This window comes from Hibiscus syriacus, unplaced genomic scaffold (genome assembly GCF_006381635.1).
Source record: "Hibiscus syriacus cultivar Baekdansim isolate YM2019G1 unplaced genomic scaffold, ASM638163v2 tig00009942_pilon, whole genome shotgun sequence".
Classification (NCBI taxonomy): Eukaryota; Viridiplantae; Streptophyta; class Magnoliopsida; order Malvales; family Malvaceae; genus Hibiscus; species Hibiscus syriacus.
Genome location: NW_024062205.1, coordinates 1,357,431 through 1,370,092, shown reverse-complemented (window position 1 = coordinate 1,370,092; position 12,662 = coordinate 1,357,431). Strand labels below are relative to the sequence as shown.

Here is a 12,662-nt window from a genome sequence, read left to right as displayed (position 1 = left end):
AATTTTAATTGTATGATCTATCTTTCATGATTGATCAGTAAATTAGTTAGCAGATCAATAGGGACGTTCTCCAAGGTAGTTCCCCGGAGGATCATAGTTGCAAGTCACAAACCACCAGTCACTCTTGCATTGAACCCTAGCACACCCTAGCCGAGTTGAGTTTCGCCAAACGACCTGCGTATAATGCAAACACTCTTTGCCGGTACACTCATTGGCGGCGTAGTCGTAGTGAGGCTTCTCGTCGACCCAAAATTTCACTGCTTCCGCACCGGTCATGTTGTAGGAGGCTTCCGCGAGGTTCTCGCCGTAGGGTCCTCCCGAGTGAACCAAATCACAGTCCTCAATCCTTTTATTAGCATATTGCAGTGCGTAGGCTGCAACGGTGACGTCCCATGTCATCGGTCCAACCCCGACCTGTGCACGAGGTGCGTTATGGGCTCCGAGGTAGTCTTGAGGGGAGTTCTGTGCAAGGGAAACATGAGCAAAGGTCAAAGCTATAAGGCAAATAGTTAGTGGAAATTGGGTTCCCATTTTCTCTGTTGTCTCTCGGAAATGAGATTTATGGTTTGAAACATATATAACTTTGATTAAATAATGCATAATATCTAACATATTAAAATAATTTGATCGTAAAAATAAATAATTTACCTTATACATTGGTGTATCAGATTTTTGTTTTGTAAAGAAATCTTAAACAGATACGTAAAGCACATGTTTCCTTTAATAATATCATTTCTATATTGAGAAAAATCATTTTCTTTATTTTTATTTTACTTTTTTTTGTTTGCCCTCCCGGTTTCAAGACTTTGCCTTGACTAATACGGACCAACCCGAGTCTCCCAGCCTGGATTTTCTACATACGCAAGGACTTGAACCTGAGGTCTTCCTTAAACAGAATCAAATTACTTACTACTTGAACCAACCCTATTGGTAAATTATTTTCTTATTTTAACTAGGTATTCATTGCAATCCAACGAGTCTATATGTGTGCATCTAGAATATTATATCGGAACGAATTCGATTTTAAAAGAGTGGTTTATCACGACACGATTTTTATTCTAATTCATTATTTATTTAAATTGTCATGCCAATATTAGTATCTCATTTTGCAGTAATTTCAGCTAACACCCATCACTCCCTCAATCTATTTCTATTCTTAAAATTGATAGAACCCATAAATTATATAAGTTAAAGCTGAAATAGTTGAATCAAATTTCTTTAATTTGATTCGTTTTCCCCCTTATTCCAAGTATTTTCCTCTCTCTTAAGATTTACTTATAGAAAAAAAGGGAAATATCACTCATTAAATTGATTTAAATATTTATTTTTAGTTTAACTAAATTAAATAATTGATTGCAAAATATTAATTTGGGTAAATTACATCATTCCTTACTAAACTTTACTCTCTCCTATTTTACTACTTTCGATTTTTTTAATTTACTCACTGAACTTTCTAATTACTCCTATTTTAATCATTTTGAATTATTTTATTATTATTTTTTGTATGACATGACGTTTTTATTATTATTTAATATAAAAATAATTTAAAATATAAAATAGAAATAGAAAGTTGTCGTCTATTATTCATTGGTGTTAGACGCCATCGCCTGTCGTCGTCTACCATCGTAGATGATGACCGTTTTATCCCAAATTTCATGGGTCTCTTTGCTTTGACACTCTGAGCCTGAATCCAATCTCCATTTTGTTGGATCTTTCTCCAGAGTCCACGAATTGGTGATAAAAACGAGGAAACCGAAATGTTTCAGTTGATATTCTCATGTTTTTGGACATTTTTCAATGAACCAACCACCAAATTCTGACTCAGAGGGTCAAGATGAATGGTCCAATGAAATTTGGGATAGAACGATCACCATCTACGACGGTCGTATGCGGCTGGCGGTGGAGTCCAGCACTGGTGAACATTGGACGTTCGCTTTCAATTTTTATTTTATATTTTAAATTATTTTATATTAAATAATAATAATAAAAGATGTCACATCATACGAAAATAATAACAAAATAATTCAGATTGATCAAAACAAGAGTAATTCGAAAATTCAATGAGTGAATTAGAAAAATTAAAAATACAGCTAGTAAAATAGAAGAAAGAGTAAAATTCAATGAGGAAGGATTATTTTACCCTATTAATTTTGAGTTATGAAATGACTCTTCCAGCATTACGACCTTTACCATAATAACATTGTTCATAGATCAAATTATTTTAGGAATTGGATTTCATTTGATTATCTATCTTTTATAAACTAGTTAACATATCAATAGGGACGTTCTCCTAGGTAGTTCCCCGGAGGATCATAGTTGCAAGTAACGAACAAATAGCCTTCGTAGCACCGAACACTAGCACACCCAAGCCGGGTCGAGTTTCGCCAAACGACCTGCGTATAATGCAAACACTCTCCTCCGGTACATTCATTGACGGCGTAGTCGTAGTGCGGCTTCTCGTCGACCCAAAACTTCACCGCTTCTGCAGCGGTCAAGGAGAGGAAGGATTGTGCGACGTTCTGGCCGTATGGTCTTTCCGAGGGAACCAAACTACAGTTGTTAGCGAACCGCTGCGCATAGGCTGCAACGGTGTCGTCCCATGTCATCGGTCCGACCTCGACCTGCGCACGAGCTGCGTTATGGGCCGCGAGGAAGTCCTGAGGGGAGTTCTGTGCAAGGGAAACATGAGTGTTGACGAAAACGGGTAAAGAAAACGAAAGAACACGAGAATTTTACGAGGTTCGACAATGTGCTTACGTCCTCGGTGCCTAGGCGGCGCTAGAATTTTATTCAATGATATTTTAGGTCTAGGTTACATCTCTATTTATAATAGAAAACCCTGGTACATAATTACAAAATCAACCCTGTCCTCTTTACTGGTATATTTATGAGCCATACCTAACAAATCTCCACCTTAGCGAATATCCTGCCCCTTGGAAACTTCAATGTGGGTTGGGTTACCTTGCTTCTTTAACAACTCGAAACATTCAACAAGTCCAAGCAATGCTTGAACTTGTCTGTCGTAACTGGCTTGGTGAACATATCAGCGGCATTCTCATCAGTATGTACCTTCTGAAACAAAACCTCTCCAGATGCAACCAACTCTCTGATCTTGTGGAACCTTACATCAATATGTTTAGTTCTAGCACGATACACCTGATTCTTAGCCAAGTGAATAGCACTTTGATTATCACAAAGCAACTGAACTCCACCTTGTTGAACACCCAACTCCTTCACTAAACCAGTAAGCCATAAAGCTTCTTTTGCAGCTTCAGCCGCTGCCATGTATTCAGCTTCAGTTGTAGATAGTGCCACGACAGATTGAACAGTAGACTTCCAGCAAATAGGCCCTCCACCAAGAGTAAACACATACCCTGTCGTAGATCTTCTATTATCCAAGTCACCTGCATAATCTGAATCCACATATCCTACAACCAAAGGATTATCCCGCTGACTCCCAAAAACAATTCCATGTCCCACAGTACCCTTTAAGTACCGAAAGAGCCACTTGACTGCATCCCAATGTTGTTTACCAGGTTTAGACATGTACTTACAAACTTGACTAACAGCATGAGCTAAATCAGGACGAGTACATACCATCGCATACATCAAGCAGCCAACAGCATTAGAATACGGAACCTTTGCCATATTTTCAGCTTCCTTATCTGTCTTAGGGCACTGTTCTGATGAGAGCTTAAAGTGATTCGCCAATGGAGTGCTAACTGGTTTCGCGCTGCTCATCGCAAACCTTTCTAGCATTTTCTCAACATAACCCCGTTGAGATAGCCGCAGTTTCCTTGAGTCTCTGTCCCTGCAAATTTCCATTCCAAGAATTTTCTTTGCAGCACCTAAATCTTTCATATCAAATTCCTGACTCAATAAAGTTTTCAAACCGATAACATCATCCATGTTCTTCGCAGCAATCAACATATCATCAACATACAGTAATAGAAAAATAAAAGAACCATCATCAAGGCTCTTAACATAGACACAACAATCATACTCATATCGGTTGTAGCCAATCTTGATCATATAGGAGTCAAACCGTTTATACCACTGTCTCGGAGACTGTTTCAACCCGTACAAAGATTTCTTCAATCTGCAAACTAAATGCTCGTTTCCAGGTTGAGTGAAACCTTCAGGTTGCCGCATGTAGATCTGCTCCTCTAAATCACCATGCAAAAAAGCAGTTTTAACATCCATCTGCTCTAAATGCAAATCCCAACTAGCCACCAATGCAAGTACTGCTCGGATTGAAGTGTGCCTGACCACAGGAGAAAAGATTTCATCATAATCAACTCCTTTCTGCTGTGAAAAACCCTTCGCTACCAAACGAGCCTTGAACTTCTCCCCCTCTTTTTCTCTTACTACTGGTTTCTTCTTATACACCCATTTGCAACCAATCGGCTTCTTACCCTCAGGAAGGGGAACTAACTCCCATGTGCGATTGTGATTCAAAGACTCCATCTCCTCAACCATGGCTGCCATCCACTTGTCGTTTTCCTGACTAGTAACGGCATCATGAAAAGTAACTGGATCATCATTGCTAACAGTAAGTGCAAAAGATACCAAGTCTTCAAAACCCAATCTGTTCGGAGGCTTTATATTCGTCCGTCTCACCCTGTCTCTGGCGAGACTATAATCCTGCAAATCATCCGTAGTGGAACCACCAGAAGTCGGTTGAGAAGTTTCTGGTTTCTCAACTGGAAACTGCTCGAAATCTACCACTGTCGTGTCTTGCTTCTGCTGCAACATAGATTGTTCATCAAAAACGACATCTCTACTAATCAAACTTTCTTCGCAACTGGATCCCAGAACTTGAATCCTTTGACACCTTTCTTGTAACCCAGAAAAATGCACTCCTTCGATTTTGCATCAAGTTTGGATCTCTCATCAGCAGGTACATGCACATAAGCAGGACAACCAAAAATCCGTAAGTTATCAAAACTAACATCATGACCAGTCCATACCTCTTCTGCAACTTTCCCAGCCAGCGATGCCCTTGGCGATCTGTTGATAAGGTAACACGCCATGTTAACAGCCTCAGCCCAGAAGTGTTTGGGAAGCCCCGCATTCAACCGCAAACATTTGGCTCTTTCATTCAACGACCTGTTCATTCGTTCCGCAACACCATTCTGTTGTGGTGTCTTGCGCACTGTAAAATGCCTCTGAATCCCATGCTCCTTACAGAATTGTAGGAACTGTGAATCTGTGTACTCCGTACCATTGTCAGACCGCAAACACTTGATTTTTCGTCCTGTTTGGTTTTCTACCTCAGCTTTCCACAGCTTGAACTTCTCAAAAACTTCATATTTCTGTTTCAAAAAATACACCCAAACTTTCCGTGAAAAATCATCAATAAAAGTAACATAGTACCTAGATCCACCCAAAGACGATGTCGTGGAAGGCCCCCATACATCAGAATGCACATAATCAAGAATCCCTTAAGTTGTGTGCTTCGCAGTCTTGAAACGGACTTTAGTCTGTTTACCAAGAACACAATACTTGCAAAAATCAAGCTTACAGCTTTTGACACCATGCAACAAGTTTCTCTTGTGTAATTCTGCCATACCACGTTCACTAAGATGAGCAAGGCGCATATGCCACAATTTTGTCGTATCATCACAGGACTCAACAGAGTGAACTCCACCTGCAACGGTACTCCCTAACAATCTGTAGATATTCCCTGCAGTCATCTTGCCTTTCATCACAGTCAATGCTCCTTTAACAATCCGAATGGTTTCCCTATCCTCGTCAGCCTTAGGGATAAAACCATTCTTGTGCAAAGTGCCCAAGGAAATCAAATTCTTCTTCAAGTCTGGGATATGTCGAACACCACTCAACGTCCGAACAGAGCCATCGTGCATCTTAATTCTGACATCACCAATACCAACAATATTGCAACATCGATCATCACCCAAATAAACCGAACCAGAATTAACCGGCCTGTATGTCGAAAACCATTCCCTATTTGGCGTGATGTGATAAGAACATCCAGAATCAAGAATCCAAGCATCCGTCAATTGTGTCGTTGAAATAGAAAGCATATCACCCTCACTGCAATCAGAAGTATCATCCTCGACCACGTTCACAGACTTGGATGAGCCATCACGCTTCTCATCAGTCTGCTTTTTCAACTTCGGACAGTCTCGCTTCATATGTCCCGCCTCCTTGCACTTGTAACAGTGAATCGTCTTCTTATCCCTGGATTTGGATCTGGAATTCCGCTTCCCGGACCCTGCCTTCTCTGGCTTCCGTCCACGATCTCGATTACCCTTGACATATAAGCTATCGGCTTGAGAGCTTTCCCCTGCATTCTGCTTCCGCTGGTTGTGAGCCAACAAGGCTGCAGTAATCTCCTCAACATTGATAGTCTCTTTCCCATATGTAAGAGTAGTCACCATGTGTTCGTAAGAGGGAGGCAACGAATACAACAGAATCATCGCTCTGTCTTCATCCTCAATTTTCACATCAAGCCGAGCCAGATCAGAAACGATTTGATTGAATACATTCACGTGTTGCGCCAAATCGTGATCGTCCTGCATCTTCAGCCCATACAGCCGCTGCTTCAGATACAGTTTGTCGTTAAGGATTTGGACATAAACTGACTTTCCAACTTCCTCCAAATTTCGTCTGGAGACGATAGATGCATGACGTGATACATGACCTCGTCCGCCAAGCATAATCGTATGGTTCCTGCCGCTCGCTGCTGCAATTCTTCCCAATCTTCCTCATCCATCGACGCCGGCTTTGTAGATCGCAAAGCCTTCAAGATCCCTTGCTGCGCCAATAGATCCTTCACCCTCGTTTGCCATAATCCGAAGTTACCCTGACCATCGAATTTCGCGACTTCGAATTTTGCTCCTGACATCTGATACCAATTGTTGACGAAAACGGGTAAAGAAAACGAAAGAACACGAGAATTTTACGAGGTTCGGCAATGTGCTTACGTTCTCGGTGCCTAGGCGGCGCTAGAATTTTATTCAATGATATTTTAGGTCTAGGTTACATCTCTATTTATAATAGAAAACCCTGGTACATAATTACAAAATCAACCCTGTACCGTACTTTACTGGTATATTTATGAGCCATACCTAACAATGAGCAACGGTCAAAGCAACAAGGCAAATTGTTAGTGGAAATTCAATTCCCATTTTCTCATAATATTGAGACATATGAACAAATAACTTATCTTATATGTTGGTGCATCCTATGTTTGTTTTGTTAGAAAATCATAAACAGACACGTGGAACATATGTTTCCTTAATAATATCTTCTATATTGAGAAAAAAATGTTACGTAATCAATCTAAGGAATCATTTAATGGAATATTCTTACGGGTGTTGATTGAGCGAGTCGATCGTGAGTTGGGAAGTGCTCGAATCGTGCTCGTTAAAAAATTTTGTTGTTCGACCAAACTCGTTACTCATTAAGCTCGTTATAGTTTTGCTCGACTCGTCCTCGTTAAAAAAACTTATTGCTCAACTCGTTGCTTGTTAATCTCGTTGTTCGTTAAACTCACTAGAAATTTTACCTTATTTTTTAACTATAGATAAAAACTACTAATACTATATAGAACTTAATATAAACATAAATTAACAAAATTAAACCAAAAAATTATCAAAAGAGTGTATGAAGTAATTTCAAAGTCAAAACTCCAAAATAACAATCCACAAATATACCAAACTAACATATGAAAACTAAAGTAACAATCCACAAATACGTCAAACTAACATATTAAAAACATTCTTGAAAAAAAAAGTTCAATGATATATAATCAATCCTATAAATAAGAAAATCAACATCTATTCACTCTATTCATTGTTGCTTGCAATCATCTAACTACTAAAAAATTATATAAAAAATACTTTTCTTATAAAAGTATTTTTTATATAATTTTTTAATTTAATAGTTTTAATTTTATTCATTGCAATAAATTTTAAAATTGAAAAAAAAACTTAATACTCCACTTATTATTTAATGTCTAATTTAATTAAATTTTGGTAAGGAACATAAATGATTCTTCGATTAGAAGGTATTATTTTATTGAATCTCTCGATTATTAAAAGTTAAAAAATGATATTACGACTATAGGTCTTTGCTTGGGTTTGATTGTAAAGGGGTTAAGGTTGTAAATGGTATACGGGTAGTGGGTTTGTTCTTATTGTAATTGGGTAAATGGGTCAAATTGTTGTTGGGTTATGGATAGGGAATGGGTAGTTACATGTAAATTTGGGTTTAACTTGGATTTGGGTTAAGGGTTGTTATATGGATATTTGGACTTGTTGGTTTTGGTGTAAACGGGTTTGGATAATTGGGTTCTAATTTGTGTAATGGGCAGTTCGATGACCAAAACAAGAGTGCACGCGAAAATATTTGGACTAAAATGTTCTTAATTTTTTTTAAAAAAAAAATATCATTCTTCTGTCATTGAATAATAAAAATTCTAAGAATGTTAAATTATAAATTTATCCTTAAACTATTTTAGATTTACAAAAAAAGTCTATAATTAAAATTTTATATGAAGTTCAGGGGTTAAAATAAAATTTTACCCTTTCATTAAACGTTTTTATATTTTCAATTTTGTAAAAAAATTATATAAATTTATGAATTTAATTTTTTTTTATAGAAAATATATAAATATTTTCCACACAAATATATAATAAAGACAATTTGGTCAAATATACATTCAAATAATCTTTTATTCCTTTAACTAAACACGGTAATATTACATTCCTGCTAAGCCAACCAAACACAAAATATAACATTCCCATTAATCCTATTCCCTGATAATCTTACATTCCCGCTGATAATTTTACATTCTGTGAACCAAACGCACCTTAAGTTTCAATAATGGTCTTAATTGGAATGATAAAATTAATGAACCATTTAGGTTGATAATTACCAATTCTAATACATTATACTTTGTTAAAGCAACATAGTTTTATCCTTGTATAAATTAAATAAATACTTGAATCCTCCAACTTAAAAAAGTTACAAAATGGCCACTCAAAAAATAACAAGTTAGTCCTTTTATGTATGTTATGATTGTAGCATTTTGTCCCCAAAAGATAGCATTTGTTGTATACATATATCCTTGAAGGATTACATCATGCTCGTGTGAGATTACTGGTGCAAATATATTACAAGGAGGAAGACGAAAAACACCTACATACTTGTCGATTTTATCACCTGCTATTGCTACCTAGCTTTCTTCTGCAACTACACTCGAAACTCGGAAACTGACCTTGCTCTCTTTTATGAGCCAACGAAAAACAAGCTTCCTAGTTCTTGCTGCTCACTCAGGGTTCTGAAGATCAATCTCGAATCGTTACCGGATGACGAATTCAAGAGCTTTAGACTAACTTGCCATTGTTCTTCCACTCCTCAGTGGGGCTACTTTCACCTTTTTTGTGAACAATGATATCAGTAAGTTTACAAGGTTCTGCCTCCTCTAGCATTTGAACCACCTTCCTCATGCTAGGTCGATGCATCGGAATCTTCGCCGTGCAGTGGACCGCGATTCTGAACACCTTGATGGCGTCTTCCTTTGATGCCGTTGAGATGTTAGAGTCAACTACCTCAGCCAGAGTTTCTTTGGTCCTGAGTTTAGTATAGATCCAGTTAACTATGTCCTTGTTCTCTTTAAATTCGAGCTCGACCGGCCTTTTTCCCGTGACCAGCTCCATCAACACGACTCCGAAGCTGTAAACATCGCTCTTCTCGTTTATGTTGCTTGTGTATGCATACTCTGCCAGAAAATTATGCAGCAATTAAAACCAAATCAGAAGTTTTTTCAATGTAAGTTGCTTTGCTTGAATCACATGAACAAATAATACTAAAGGAAAGGAACTTACCAGGAGCCATGTAACCATGAGTTCCAGCTATAACATTAGTCCATTCCCCTCCACCGCCATCCTGCACGATCTTTGCGAGTCCGAAATCAGCAATCCTCGGCTTCCACTCTTCGTCTAACAAAATATTGCTCGACTTCACATCACGGTGTATAACCGGTCTATTGCATCCGTGATGCAAATACTCTAACCCTCTAGCGGCTCCTAATGCGATGGCATATCTCGTCTCCCAGTTCATCTCCATCTTATTACATGAATGCAGCCTGTCCCACAGGCTCCCATTTGGTAGATACTCATAAACCAGCAGATTGCTATCCTCGCTCGTGATGCTACAGTACAGATTCACCACATTCACATGCCTAATGGCACTCAATGCCGCCACCTCCGCTTCGTATTCTAGTGACCGGAAGCTACTTGGTGTTAGCATAGCCGTACTGCTGTGGTAGTTTCTGCGATTGCTGGAATCTGAGGTCCAAATATGCTTCACGGCAAGTTCTTTGCCATCTCCCAGTTCAACTTTATAGACATTCCCTGATCCCCCTTTACCTATCAAATTCTGCGGTTTGACAGCATCGATGATATCCTTTTCAGTGAAACTTAGCATGCGATATGATTTCATGTTCCAAGATCCCTGCTTCAATGGACGATCAAGATTACTCCGCTTCGCCCTCACGAACATGTAACATCCTAGTGATAAAAGCAGGACTAATATTCCAGCTATGAAACAGGATAAAATCGTTGGAAGATGACTTGATCTAGGACCGGCATTTGATGAACACGGCTGAAAGTTCTCAAGATCCGAGCTGCATAGGCCCGGATTTCCTTCAAAGCCATCTTTGAAAGCCTGAATAGATAAAGATTTCGGTATGGGACCAACCAACCGGTTGTTTGACAAATCAAGAAGGTTTAATCTTGAAGATGACAAACTGGCCGGAATCTCTCCAGAGAGTTTGTTTTCAGATAAATTCAAGGAGTTAAGGTTACGTAAATATCCTAAATTCTCAGGAATGTTCCCTGAAAGTGAATTACCTGCAAGGTTTAATTCACTCAAAGAAACACAAGAGCCTAATGAATCTGGTATTACACCGGAAAACATGTTACCATTCAAATAAAGGCTGCCTAGGCGTTTTAATTCTCCAATGGCTGTTGGAATTTGACCGGTAAATCTATTTGAAGTAAGCTGAATCGAGACTAACGATGAAGCTTGAGAGATCGAAGGAGGCAATTCACCTGAAAACTGATTATTGGCCAAGAATAGTTGTGCAAGAGACTTGGCATTACCAATGTCATCGGTTATTGGACCTTCAAATCGATTCATGGTAAGATCAAGTATGGAGAGATTTGGCAAACTCCATATTCCAGCAGGGACAGTCCCCGACAACGAATTGTTGTTGACTCGTAACCGAACCAACGACTTACAGTCTGCGTAGCTCTCCGGCAGAGTGCCAGTGAAGCTGTTCTGCAGCAGCAGAAGCTCAACGATCTTGCCATTCTTGCACATATCTGGTGGTATAGGACCTGTCAAAAAATTCTCCGAAACATCTATGAAACGAAGATCGGACCATGACCCGATTTTAGGAGGGAGCTGACCAGTGAACTTGTTCCTATATAGTGATAGCCCTTCAAGGTGTTTGAATTCACCAAACTCAGCTGGAACCTCTCCTGAAAATTGGTTTTCAAGGAGCTGCAACGAAGCAATGTTCTCCAACAATTTTAACTCCGATAAGTCTCCTTCGAGCATGTTCATCGACGCATCGAAGTTCTTAAGATTCGTAAGGTTTCCGAATCCAACAGGTAATTTTCCAGACAATGAGTTGTTGTAAAGCTCAAGTTGCCAAAGCTGGTTGAGTTTCCCAATTCCAGCAGGGATTGGACCATACAATCTGTTATCGGAGAGTTCAAGATTTTGCAGCAGACTGAGATTCTGAATTCCCTCAGGAATCTGCCCTGTGATGCTGCAATTGGTTAGATAAAGCCAATACAATTTCTCAAGCTTCAGAACTTCCGGTGGAAACGGACTTTCATCGAACGGATTGTCACCAAGGCTTAAGAAAGCCAATTCCGTGAGATTTTCCAGCGATTTCCATGGGAAAATCCCGGAAAATCCACTGTTGTTCAAATTCAAGAACTTCAATCCATTTAAAGAAGACAAATCCGGCACTTCCCAAGAAAAATTATTGACTCCCAAATCCAAGTATTGCAGGCGAGTGCATTTCTTCAGGTCATCTGAAACTTTCCCATGGAAAGAGTTGTTCCCAACATCAATCTTCTCCAGTGATTGCAACTCGCAGATTGAATCAAAAGGAACATATCCCAGAATTCGTTGTTGGGGAAGATTGATCTCGGTGACGAACCCATTCGAATTGCAAACAACTCCACTGAAGTTACATGCAGAGTTCCCTTGTTTCCATGAACTGAAAACATTCGACGCTGAGCTTTCTACAGCTGATTTAAACTTGAGCAATATCTCCACTTCATCGGCCTTTGCACGAGAAATAAGAAAGATGACTGAAAGGAAAAAGATGATCACAGGAGGTGGCGATTGATGGGAGGTTTGCCGGACCGACATGGCGGTCTGTGAAGGGTGGTGTAGAGGCTACTGAGAATGAGAAAGAGTGGAAAATGGGAACGCAATAGAAAGCATGTCATATTCCATGAAGGCAGCTTTATTTGTTAGAAATTTTGTACTCGATTCACGTGGAGAGATATGGATACCAGATGATCAGCCATTAAAATTGAAAATTAAGATACGTAAGTTCATGGGAAATTACAGGGGGGGGGGGGGAACAGTTAGGCACATATATAATC

The 12,662-nt window shown here is 39.1% G+C and overlaps 3 protein-coding genes across 3 annotated transcripts; all 3 read right to left on the bottom strand.

Annotated features, from left to right (window-relative positions):
• Positions 1-54: 54 nt before the first annotated feature.
• LOC120203488 (basic form of pathogenesis-related protein 1-like) lies at positions 55-531 on the bottom strand. The gene has a single exon (XM_039203771.1). The coding sequence runs from the start codon at positions 529-531 to the stop codon at positions 55-57; it is 477 nt and encodes a 158-aa protein (XP_039059702.1).
• Positions 532-2,273: 1,742 nt separating this feature from the next.
• On the bottom strand, positions 2,274-7,154 carry LOC120203484 (basic form of pathogenesis-related protein 1-like). The gene is made up of 2 exons (XM_039203769.1): positions 7,106-7,154; positions 2,274-2,689 (listed from the first exon to the last, which is right to left on the bottom strand). Exons 1-2 carry the CDS (start codon positions 7,152-7,154, stop codon positions 2,274-2,276), a joined length of 465 nt encoding a protein of 154 aa, XP_039059700.1.
• A 1,902-nt stretch (positions 7,155-9,056) lies between these two features.
• Positions 9,057-12,438, bottom strand: LOC120203483 (receptor-like protein kinase 7). Its single transcript, XM_039203768.1, has 2 exons — positions 9,858-12,438; positions 9,057-9,751 (listed from the first exon to the last, which is right to left on the bottom strand). Exons 1-2 carry the CDS (start codon positions 12,421-12,423, stop codon positions 9,357-9,359), a joined length of 2,961 nt encoding a protein of 986 aa, XP_039059699.1. The 5' UTR covers positions 12,424-12,438; the 3' UTR covers positions 9,057-9,356.
• Between the last annotated feature and the right edge of the window lie 224 nt (positions 12,439-12,662).